This window comes from Polypterus senegalus, chromosome 18 (genome assembly GCF_016835505.1).
Source record: "Polypterus senegalus isolate Bchr_013 chromosome 18, ASM1683550v1, whole genome shotgun sequence".
NCBI classification, from domain to species: Eukaryota; Metazoa; Chordata; class Cladistia; order Polypteriformes; family Polypteridae; genus Polypterus; species Polypterus senegalus.
The window spans coordinates 9381869-9395108 of NC_053171.1; the positions used below are offsets into that span (position 1 = coordinate 9381869).

At 39.2% G+C, this 13240-nt stretch overlaps 1 protein-coding gene across 2 annotated transcripts in view; it reads left to right on the forward strand.

Annotated features, from left to right (window-relative positions):
* The window catches only part of LOC120518957 (Fc receptor-like protein 5), a 62501-nt gene that overhangs the window by 19108 nt on the left and 30153 nt on the right, over positions 1–13240 (forward strand). For both annotated transcript variants that reach the window (XM_039741994.1, XM_039741995.1), the window contains exons 4-6: positions 2695–2970; positions 5040–5330; positions 12140–12421. In XM_039741994.1, the coding sequence (XP_039597928.1) occupies positions 2695–2970; positions 5040–5330; positions 12140–12421 (849 nt within the window). The remainder of the gene's footprint in view (positions 1–2694; positions 2971–5039; positions 5331–12139; positions 12422–13240) is intronic.

Here is a 13240-nt window from a genome sequence, read left to right on the forward strand (position 1 = left end):
TTAATCTTTTCTAACATACACTATATAGAACAGTTTTGTTATATATGTACCTCAACAGCCACTGTAGTTGGTCAATGAAGATGCTGAACTGATGTTCGTTACCCAACATCCTCTTAGCCTTTTCAGTCAGTTCTCTACACTCCCAAGTCTTTCATCTATTGTGTATTTTGAAATTTCAGATCAAGATGATTCACATCATTCAAAAAGAGTAGCATCTTCATCACTGATCCCTTTAAGACCATATTGTTGTGACTTGGAGTCTCAGTTCATGCAAGTCTCAACCTGTTCTTCCACAGCTACCCACTTCAGTGGTAAATCCCATCAAAAACCCCAGCTAGACACCCCAACTCGCCCCTGATGGACATTGACAATGATGTACTCTCCATGATGTTTGGTGGCTCTTCAGCAGTTTCCGTATGGTTCTCAGCAACCTCCACAATATTAGGAAGTGCTAAACGGATTGGATCTTTAACAGGGGCAAAAACTTTTCCTCATTATATTGAATGCCTGAAACTGCATATTTCTGAATTGGTAAATCGAATGAGTTGACAGAATAAACTGGAACAGGTGGCTCAAAGCACTCCTTAACAAAGACAGGGGACTTGACATTTGCTCTGATTGGGCATGCGTATCTGGCACAGGTGAGTGCTTTTGCTGTGGTAATGGAAGTAGTGGCAGTGTTTCATGGTTTGGTGGAGTTGAAAGCTGCCATCTGCTTTTGAAATCCTGAACTTACTGCTCTAACAGGTAGTGAATGTTAGCTTCATATTTGCGCACCTCATCCTTTTTTATTTTATTTTTTTTTTATGGCAGTTCATTTTGTTATGAACTGGGAGTCTCAAAAGCACTTACGTCTCAAACTGTACTTCCAAAATGGCCAATAATCATGTCAAAAATCCCAGCCAGACACAAAAAGAACACCTTCTAGAATCTTTATAAAATAAAAGTTTAATATCACAAAAATGCACCTCAGTAACAATGAAGCTCCATGAAGCACAAAACCAATAGTATTTGCACTAAACAAAATGGCAATCAAGTACAACTGAGTCCCAATACAGTAACCAATGATGACATCAAAAACAGAGCATGAAGTCAAACAAATCCAGTGAATCAAAAAGCACATTAGAAAGAGAAAGCAGAAGAACTCATCACTCCCTTACACATTCGAAATGAACAACCGAGATCAGAGGAAGACTCTCCTGAATTATAGTGCAGAGGGCGGTTCCTGGTGAGGCAGATGGCTAAATCTCTTGGGGGAGAGGTGGGCAGTGGAAGAAAATAAAGCTACTTGGAGAGTCCAAGATGAACACAGACTAACAGAATTCTGTAACAGGCTGGGAAAATGTTAGGCACAGAAACAAGGGAGCCATTAGATTGAAACAGTCAACATGACTCAGTGCGGCGGCTGTGATTACCAATTTAAAGTTCAAAACGATGATCTTCAGTCTTCACATTACACTGATTGTGTTACGCTGATTGTTCTGAGTGAGTCTGTGACTACAGATTTATTGAGAATTAAGCAGAAGTCACTGACTGTCCAGTACAGTTGGGTCAGCAGAAGGACTCCCTTCACACACGGCCATCTGTGGCTTTACAGGAGGGAATTTTACCTTATTGAAGGATCGGTGGATTCTTTTATTAATTTATATGACAACTGAGTTGTACAGAAAACAACTGTAAAGTGACACACATCCCACTCATTTCTTTGAACTGTTTAGGCTCACTGGAGACACTGAAAAGAAATAAACAACAAGCAAAGCTGAAACCTCAACAGATTAAAGAATTTATTAGAAATCTTTTGTTAATCAGAAGCTCAGTTTCACTTTGTTTTTGTCACATCTTTCCATTTATGAAACTTAAGTTCCCTGGATACCATTTACATTTACTTGTAGTCCCGTTTGTTTAGCAGGTGCAGTGTTTCTGCTTTAGTGTCATTGTGAAGGTGAAAGATAACATGTGAAGATTATCCTACAAGCCACACAGAAAGATTTAATTTTATATTCTCTTACTATTTCTAATACTGTCGTTCACATTTAATTCCTGTTTTGAAGTCTATTCATGCTGGACAGAATCATGAGAGAGCTGGAGTCACAAACCAGCATGGTGACCACAACATTTAAATTGATGATGGACAGAAAAGCAGTTTAGATCTGAGGCTCACAGCTCAATAAATCTGCTGAGGTGGAAGTTCAGTTAGCACTGAGATTTCACAATAACAACATGATCACTAACTCAATGACCACTCTGAGTGGACATCTATAACACACTGTAGGAGTGACACCTGCCCAGGCATTTATGTGAAATGGGCCCAAGCACACTTCAAACCATGAGGAGTTTGGACTGGGCCTTCTTCTTCTTGACTATGTTGTAGTACACATGATGGCTTCTTATGTCGCAGTGGGACTGTCTGTCAGTAAACCTCACAGTACACCTTTGAGGTAAATAAAATCCACCCTGTAGGACCAGAAGCAGAAACATTTGAATTCCAGTCCTAATCCTTTTTGCCCCATTTTCTGTTCAGGCTTTACACTCACAGGTTGTGGGGTGGTGACCTTATACTAGTTAGAGTTTAATAAAGTAATGCTGGCTTTTATACTTTGTAATAGGATTAGATGGAGAGAAAGAGGCAATGAGACATTTTTGTTGCCTTCTGTTCTTCCATGTACTCTCATCTTGTATCATCTTCATTTTTAGTGCGGGGAGCCAAACTTCAGCTGAAGTCAAATAAACCGATATATGAAGGAGACGAGGTCAGCCTGCACTGTCAGCTCGATGGAAATCCTGTTGGGTGGACATATGAGATCTACAAAGGGGCATCAACACACTCATACTACCTTTATAAAGTACAAACAGAGAACACCTTAACCTTCAGCCCTGTGACTCAATCACAACGTGGGTATTACAGGTGTCGAGCTGAAAAACGAGGAGTTTACTCAACATACAGTAATGATGTGTGGTTTGAAGTATCAGGTAAGAGACTTTTCTCTGATGTAACTCAATTTTAATTCTTTTCTGTTTTTAAGAGGTCCAATTACCCAAACACAGACTACAACAGTTTACTGTTATCCAACAGTCAGGCTCCCATAAAAATTAAGTCCTGTACTAAAGGTATCAGAGGGTCTCAGGCTCCTTCTGGATGGGCTCACATGATAACATCTTAGTTGTTGAAGCTTTGTGGACTATTTTCTTTAAAAGTCTTTTCCTTACAGCTTGATAAGTAACCAGTTCTGTTATGCATTTAAAGTTGGTTGAAATTTGGATTATTTTATTATCTAACTGACTGTCTTCATTCTGAATATTGGTGACTTCAACCAGTGATCTTTGGAAAGAATGAACTTCTAACGTCACATTTCTTTTGTGAACACAATGATTTGGACCTGCTGTAGTCAAACGTTAATGCCTTTAAATGTTAACCTGTGGGACAACTCTTGAGCATGTGAAAGACACAAGAGAAATATAATTTATTGTTATTATTATAATTATTACGTCTGACCACATTGTACTACCACCTACAAGCCTGTTTTTGTCAAGAGGAGTTCTTTTATTATCCAAGGAAGGAGTTTTTATGAGTGTTTGTGGTGTGGGTTGTTTGTTGTAACATTTATATTTTATTGAAATTCTAAAAAGTTTTAATTTACCCTTAGTAACAAATAAAATATCTATAATATCGATAACCAACCTTTCTTTACATGTACTATAAAATGGCTGAAACTTGGTATATTTTATTATCTAACTGACTGTTCTGAATCTGTGACCTGAGTACTTCAACAAAGGAAACTTTGTAAGGAACAAACTTTTAATGGCATGTTTCCTTAATGGACAACACAATCTGGACCTGCTGTAGTCAAATATTAATGTCTTTTAATTTTAAGCTGTGGTACAACTGGACAGGACTGACATTTTACTGCCACCAACAAGCCTCTTATTGACAGCAGGAGGTCTTTTATTATCCAAGCCACAGGATTTTAATGTGTTTGTACTTGGGGTTGCTGTTTATTGTAATATTTATGTTTTAAACACCTGTTTACTTTAGATATGAATGAATTACCCATCACCATGAAATTGAGCCCATAATATAGAGCCACAGGCACCAGCCTGTTTCTGATGCTACAATTCATTCATTTTCAATCCACTTCTCCAGATCGGAGATGAAGGGAGTCAAAACCATGTTAAAACTTAGGGTGTAAGACAGAGAAAGAAATCAGGCAAATCCATTACAGGAGGACTCCCAGTAACAAACACTGAACTGATGCCAGCTGGTTGTACTGGGAAACAGTATCATCTCCAGACAGAGGAGCAGCTTCAGCAACAGACTGCTGTCCCACTGACAGAATGAGGAGTTCGTTCCTCTCCCACACTATGCGACTCTTCAATTCCACCCGGGGGGTAAACGCTAACATTATACAAAGTTATTGTCTTGTTATATCTTCATTGTTATCACTCTTTAATTTAATATTGTTCTTTATCAGTATGCTGCTGCTGGAGTATGAGAATTTCCCCTTGGGATTAATAAAGTATCTATCTATCTGTCTGTCTATCTATCTAACACACACTGACCTGATGCCAACTGGTTGCACTGGGAAAGAAAAACACACAAATACTGAAGAAACATTTAAACTTCACACACAGAAGTCACATCAGTGAGGCATTGAACCAGAGGCCAAGTGTAGCCGTTCACCGCCACACAACGTATCATTTCAGTTTCTAACACGTGAAAATAAAATGAACTGAGCTTCTTCTTTTTAAAAGGGCAGTTTGATGAACAAACACTGATTTGTTGAACATGGATACAGAAACCTTTAAAACTGTGGATGTCACTAAGTGCATTAAAGCCTGGAATTTTTATTAAGAATCTGTTATATTTTTAACATTTTAAAATAGTTTTATGATATTTTAAAATACAAAGTATAGTAAACCCAGCCATGCCCAACAGTTCATTTCTTTTGTATCATAAAGCACAATATTTTGCCACATAAACATACAGTTTTTACACCCTGCTGAGTTCCAGATTCAGTGTTATGTTCTTTCTTCTCTTTTAGTTCTCCCAAAGCTCCCTAAGAAGCCCATCCTGATAGTCCTGCCCAGTGCCACAGTGTGGGAAGGGGACACTGTGACTCTGAGGTGTCTGTCTAAGAGCGAAGTGACAGGGACACAACTGACATACAGATTCTACAGAGATGAGACACCTTTGAGTCAAGAAACTACACAGAATAAGTTCAGAGTCCAGTCAGCTCAACTGAATGAAACTGGAAAATATTGGTGTGAGGTGAAGGAACAAAGGAAGGAGACTGAGAAGAAACAAAGTGACAGCAAGCAGTTGACTGTAATAGGTAAGTGACAGAGTCTCCTCTTCATGTCCGTGTCTCTCTCTGTCTGCTGACTGATGACACTTCCTTCTCTGTGTATTGACACCACAACTTCACCTGAGTTACCCAACAGTTTACATTAAGGAGTTTGGCCAGCGTCAAACTTTACGGTCCAGTTTGCAGCACCCAATGTCTCATTTTCTAAATAAATAGTGAGATATAAAAAAGGACATAATGGACATCACAGTGGTAGTCAGTTGTTTACAACATGAATCTTTGTCAGAATACGAAGGTATCTGTGAAGACTTTTAGGACTTCAGGGACTCCTGCTTGTCTTCACTCTAGTTATCAATTTATTCAGGATGTTGAGTTTTCTTTCCTTTTCTCATTTCTTTATCCTTTTCTCTCTTCTCCAGATTTTCATTTTTAATTTCTCCAGATGTAACTCTCTGTGTACTCTTTGTGCTTCAAATATTAGCCATGTTTCACTCCTAGGCATTTTTTCATTTTTCTTTTATCCCCAATAACCCTGTCAGCATGCGAAAGGGCAGACGAGACTCCAGTGTCATGTGTGCTCAGTAGTAAGCAATTTATAAAATGAAGAGAACATTGAAATATGACAATAACAGTTTTAAAAGCAAGTACAGTGCTTTAACATGTTTTCTTTTTTATTTAATGCTAAATATGAGTAACATGTATGGCTTCTCTCTTTCTGTGTCCCCTAAGAGCTGCCAGCCCACTTACCAGTAGAGCGCCTTATTTGGGAGACCCTAACTTCAATGACTGTATGTTGGTAATGAGTGCACCTCTCACAGTACCCAAGACTAAATGATTGTTGTTAAATTTGTTACATTTATTAACTGTTAAATTTAATCAACAGAATTAAGCATTGCATTCCTTACTAACTCTAGCAAAGATTTAAACTTAATCAACAAGAGCAGCTGAATATTTGAGAAAACTTCCCAAATTGATGGATTATAACCCAGAAGCGAGACAAACATCCGAATGCTGAAGGTGTGATAAAGCCTTCTCTTTCTCGCATCTGCTTTCATCTTGACTGGCATCTTGCTGAGATGGGATGCTGATGGCTGTTATCGTAAGTGGATGCCAAGTGACTGGAGGAGTCCAAATGAACAGTTGGGTTTCCAACCAGGCCTCCTCATTTAATTCAAGGCAAAAAAAATTCTTTGAAAGAAACAAACGCATGATGCCACAATCAGAACAGCAACTAATAAGTTGTTTTAGATAATCATAGGGATTCTAAATGAAGTAGCTCTGGAAAGCGGGTCTGACCTAGGAAGTCCATCCTGCAGCAGGGTCAGTTCCAAAACTGATACCCTCCTCCTGGGGACGTCTGACTTTATGCAGCTCTGAAAAGAGGGGTTGGCCTTCAGTTGATGATGAGGGTGGGGCCAATTGTCCTCATTGGCCATCTTCTCAGAGTTGTGGAGGGAACAACAACAACAACATTTATTTATATAGCACATTCTCATACAAAAAAATGTAGCTCAAAGTGCTTTACATAATAAAGAATAGAAGAATAAAAGACACAGTAAGAAAACAAAATAAGTCAACATTAATTAACATATAATAATAGTAAGGTCCGATGGCCAGGGTGGACAAAAAACAAAAAAAGAGACAATTGTGTTAGTGACAGCAACCCCTCTTTTCTCAGGGTGGTATCACATACCTGAGTTAAGCTGTAATGTGATCCTCAGACGCCCATGTGTCACACTTGTCACAGCCACTTCTCTCTGTCTAACTGCGGCAAAGTCTTGGCAAAATAAAAGTCTACTTTTACTCCTTAAAATTTATTGAATTATATTACCTGTACTCGTTTCCATGAAATTCAACAGGTTATAAAGTATGTGAATATGTTAGTCAGAAGCCCGATTGGTTAGAAGTCTCCTCTTCAGGTCCGAGTCTCTCCCTGTCTGCTGACTGATGACACTTCTTTCTCTGGCTAATGACGCCATATCTTCACCTGAGATACCCAGCACTTTACATTTGCAGTTTGGTCAGCACCACAATTTAATTTCCAGTGTGCAGCACCCAATTTCTTATTTTCTAAATGAGCAGTGAGACATGAAAAAGGACGTAATGGACATCATAGTGGTGGTCAGTTGTTTACAACATGAATCTTTGTCAGAATAAGAAGGTATCTGTGGAGGCTTTTAGGATTTCAGGGACTCCTGCTTGTCTTCATTCTAGTTATCAGTTTTTTTTGGTGATGTTGTGTTTATTTTTATTCTATTTTCTTTATTCTTTTTTCCCTTCACCAGATTTTTGTTTATACCTTCTCCAGACTTATCTGTCATTGCACTTTTTGTGCTTTAATTATTAGTCATGTTCAACTCCTAGGCATTTTTTTCTTCTTTTTTTCCCAAAAACTCAGTCATCATAGTTTAAGGAATTCCCTTTTGAAGTTTTTAGCTATGTAAAGTTATTAGGATAGTATTCAGAGTTGAAACACAACCTGGTTCAGTTGTTGTGTTTGCTTCTTGTTCCTAAAAGAGGTTTCCTTTTTATTCATCAATCCATTCATTTTCCAACCCGCTGAATCCGAACACAGGGTCACGAGGGTCTGCTGGAGCCAATCCCAGCCAACACAGGGCACAAGGCAGGAACCCATCCAGAGGCAGGGTGCCAACCCACCGCAGGCCACATTCAAACACACCCACACTAGGGTCAATTTAGAATCACCAATCCACCTAACCTGCATGTCTTTGGACTGTGGGAGGAAACCCACGCAGACACGGGAAGAACATGCAGACTCCACGCAGGGAGGAGCTGGGAAGCAAACCCGGGTCTCCTAACTGCAAGGCAGCAGCGCTACCACTGCGCCACTGTGCCAACCCCCTTTTTATTCATACCACAGAAAAATCACACATTAACATCTAAAAAAATACAGTTCCAGATTACTACAGTAGAGGATGCTATTCATTCCACAGATCATGGCCTACCCTACACACTCTCACTCTTTGATCCTTTTACTCTTTCTTCTTGACATCAGCCTGAGGGGCTTCAATCCTGAGTCAAACCTAACAACATAAGGACTGACGTGTCAAGCAATAATGGGAAAGTGAAGAAGGAGACACACATAGGTTTGAATATGACATGGACACCTCATGTGCAGCACACCGATAGCCATAGTGTTTCAGAAGGTCCTTTGGAGCTCATCTGTCTCAGTTCAATGGGGATGAAACAGAACTGTTTGTGGAATTCATAGAAAATGCTGTCATCCTTCTCTGTCTTTAACGCCACATAACCGATAATAAGACTTTGATAAAGGGTTGTGTTGTAAAAGATAGAATTAGAAGGCCAAACCTCACCTCACTATCCTTCACTGATTGTGATGAGTGTCACTGTCTTGAATATTTAACTCCATCCTACACTCAGCCACAGTCTCTCTTTTGAGACATTTAGAGACATAACCCCTCCAATGTGCCCAGGGTCATTTCTGGATGCTCAGGGATATCCTGATCATTTGCCTAAACTACTTTATCTTTCTCCTCTTGTTCCAAAAATACAACAGTTCTGCTCCAAGGTCATCAGGTATTGTCAATTGACTAACTTTATAAAGGTGAGTTTCCTCAAGAAACCAGCTCAAGAACCTCATTTTGTTTTCTTCAACCCAAAGTCCCATTCTTAAAGTCAATGCTGTGATTTGTGGCTGTAGCTTATAATGGAGAAGTAGGCTGACCAGCAAATGAATGGCTTCATCTGAGACAGAAGTCCTTGCTGGGTTGTGGGTTAGTCTCATGATCATCCTACCATTACAGGATACTTAGAGGGAGTCACCAAGTCCATAAAACACTTATTGAAAGGATTGGTAGACACCTGTGACCTCTGAAATATTTGTTCAAGGGAAAATACCAGTTGCCTTGTTTTACAGCTAGGGTGGAACCCACAATTGTTCTAATAATTTATAATATATCATTTGATAATTTTTAACAGCAATTTCTTTCAGGAATAAAAAAAAATATGATTGACTGTTCATTTTTGGGGATTTAACATGTATGTGTGCTGTCCAAGTAAACCTTTGGTTACAGACACTTTAAACCTCATTCATTCTTTACTTCTTTTTCAGTCTGTTGAGAGGCCGAACACACGGACATACATTGGATCTCATTTTATCACATGGTTTACTTGTCTGTTACAGTGAAATTGGTGATACTTGCTTTTCTGATCACATGCCTGCTATAACTGAGGCTTCCTTACCCTGCCAAATGGTTGACATTTGTAGGAACACAATAAACTCCACCACTCCCAGCAAGTCCTCCGTGGGATTTAAGGACACTGTGGGGTTTTCCCACCTCAGGTGATCCCTGATTGTCTGGTCATTTTGTTCAATGATACTTGTAGCATTTTATACTCTTGGTAAACTGTGTTTAAATGATGCCATTCATTCCCTCAGTCGGGCGTACAGGCGAGCAGAGCATATGTGAAAAAAGGCGAGCTTCAAGTGTCCCTTGATATTTTAAGGGATAATTTATCTGATTATCAGAAAGCTATGAAATCTACTAGGATAAAGTATTTTTTCATATATTTCAAATAATTGTCACAAACCTAGAGCTTAATTTAATAATATAAACACTCCTCTTAACCCGTCTGTTCCTACGTGTCCTGACATGACATCAACAGTCTGTGAGGATTTTCCCTGAGTTTTAGTTCAGTTTAGTGGACTAAAACCCAGCTAAGATTCATACCGTCGATAGGATAGGATTTATTTATTTTTTTGGTGGGGATCCCAGGAACGCACCCAGCCTTGGCCCAACTCACACACACTCCCTCACAGAAACTATAAAAAATAAACACCTAGTAATAAAACAGAAATAGAAGACTGTATTAAGCAATACTAAACGAAATGTATGCAAACTACAATTATTCCACCCCAGTTCCCTTCTGGTGATTATACAATAAACACAAATTCAACAATAACAAACTACTAACAAAAACCACACACAATGAGGTCCATGAAAACGGCAACTGATGAAATTAAATTATGGAGGTAGATAGTTCAGAGAACAGCTCACTGTATGTGAATGTAAAGGTCAGTCCTACCAAATTTCCTGTTGTGATGATGATGTGTGAATGGGATCAGGATCGCTCCTTTCTTGACAGGACGACAACAAATCCTCAGACAGTCCTCATGCAGCAGGAAGACACCAGACAGTCTATACACCCAAACAGGAGACGATCCAGGACAAAAAAAGAATCCACAGGTAGTAAAACGGGAAGGCAAACAGAAAAGACGTCTTCTCTTCTGTAGAACTGACCCCCTTTTAAATCTCACACCACCTCCCTGTCCTTAGCAGCCCCTGCACCCTCAGCAGATGACCAATCAGAGCCACTGTAATAAAGTTTCATTCCCCAGTAGCACCACTACAAATTGCAGACATTAGATCCCACATCACACCCTCTGTTAATAACCCTTCTGTCCCTCCTAAATGCTTGGCTGTTATTCACCACTTTGAGTCTGTGTCTCTCCCTGTTTTTGCAGAAGTAATTAGTCACCTTAAATCCACAGCTTCTTATTGTTCCCTCTCATCTTGTTAAATATGTTTTTGAAGTGTTTGGGCCTAGCGTTCTGGACATTAAAAACAGCTGTTTTGAGACTGGTTCAGTCCCAGCCTACCTTCAGCATGCTGTGGTGCAGCCATTAATAAAAAAAAAAATCTCAATTTCACAGAATTTTCAAAGTTCAGTCCCATCTGCAAGTTGCATTTTGTTTCAAAAATACTGGAGAAGGTTGTTTTTCTACAACTGCAAACCTTTTTTAAATGAAAATGGCATTTTGGAAGTATTTCAGTCTGGTATTAAGACACCACAGCACAAAGTAAGCACTTCAAAGGGATCTAAATTAAATTTTATTAATAAGTGACTGTAGGGATAGCGCCATCTTGTTGTTTTTAAACATAACTGTAGCATTTGATACAATTGATCGTGACATCCTTTCGCCCGTTTTACAGTATGTGGTATTCAAAGAACTGCTTTAGAATGGTTCAGGTCACATCTCACAGGCAGAAGCTTTTCATTCACCTCGGCAATTTCTCCACTTCCTCTGCCCCTCTCACCTGTGGGGTCTCTTAAGGATCTATTCTTGTATTCCTATGAATATTCCATTTGTGTTTATCTTTTTTCTTCTTTCTTAAACTTTGCCTTTTTCAAATTCACTCCACGTCTCCCTGAACTTTAGTCTTTACCACCACCACCTCACACAAAACAAGCTTATGGATCACAATCTCCAAGATGACATCCATTTCCTAGTAGAATGTGACATGTTTTACTTAATCATAAAGAATGTCAGCAAATGAGAGTACATTTCTTCATTCATTCATTTTCTGTTCTCCACTTCTCCAGTCCAGAGATGAAGAGAGTCAAAGCCCGTGTTAAAATTTAGGGTGCAAGACAGAGAAAGAAATCAGGCCAGTCCATGACAGGAGGACTCCCAGTAGCACACACTGACCTGATGCCAGCTGGTTGCACTGGAAAAGTAAAACATACAAACACTGTAGAAACATTTAAACTTTATACACAAAAGGCACATCAGCTAGGAACTGAACCAGAGGCCAAGTGTAGCCGTTCACCTCAACCAAACGTATCATTTACATTCCTAACACGTGAAATTAAAATGAACTGAGCTTCATCATTTTTAAAAGGGTAGTTTATGGAAGAAACACAGTACAGAAAACCTCTGAGCCCAGACCTATCCAGCAGTTAATTTGTTTTGTATCATAAAAATGGCCTTTTGACACTTAAACATTCAGTTTTCACACTTTGCTTAGTTCCAGATCCAGTTTTTTGTCATTCACTTCTTTTTGCTCCCACAGAGCGCTTTAGTAAACCCACTCTGAGTGTCCTGCCCAGTGCCACAGTGTGGGAAGGGGACACTGTGACTCTGAGGTGTCTGTCTAAGAGCAAAGTGACATGGATACAACTGACATATAAATTCTACGAAGATGAGATACCTTTGAGTGAAGACACTCAACAGAATGAGTTCACAATCGAGTCAGCTCACCAGAACCAAACTGGAAAATATTGGTGTGAGGTGAAGGAAGAAGGGAAGGAGACTGTGAAGAAACAAAGTGACAGAGTGCAGTTGACTGTAAAAGGTAAGTGAGTAGAAGTCTCCTCTTCAGGTCTGAGTCTCTCTCTGTCTGCTGACTGATGACACTTCCTTCTCTGTGTAATGACGCCATTTCTTCACCTGAGGTACCCAGTACTTCACATTGAGGAATTTATTACAGCGCCACACTTTAATGTCCAGCTTGCAGCACCCAGCTTCACATTTTCTAAATGAATAGTGAGACATAAAAAACAATGGAGTGGAGTCACAGTGGTAGTCAGTTGCTTAAAACGTGAATCTTTGTCAGAAAAAGAAGGTATCTGTGGAGGCTTTTAGGATTTGAGGGACTCCTGCTTCATTTCATTGCAGTTATCAGATTAAGTCAGGATGTTGAGTTTTCTAATTTCTTTATTCTTTGCTCTCTTCACCAGATTGTCATTTTTAATTTCTTCAGATGTATCTGTCTTTTTACTCTTTGTCTTTTAATTATTAGCCTTTTTCACTCCTCAGCATTTTTTTTTAATTCCCAATAACTCGGTCATCATAGTTTGAGGTATCCCTTTCAAAGTTTTCAGCTGTTTAAACGTATTAGAGTATTCAGATTTTAAATATGATCTGGTTCAGTTTTCATATTTGCTTCTTTTTCTTATCAGAGGCTTCTTTTTTATTCCATACTTCAGAAAACCCACACATTAACCTCCAACTAAATGCAGTTCCAGATTTCTCCAGTAGAGGATGCTATATATTTCACTGATTATGGCATACCTCACACACACACAACTCTTTGATCCTTTTAATATTTCTCACTGTAATCAGCCTGAGGAGCTTTAATTCTGTGAGAATGAGCAGTGAGACCACAAGTGAC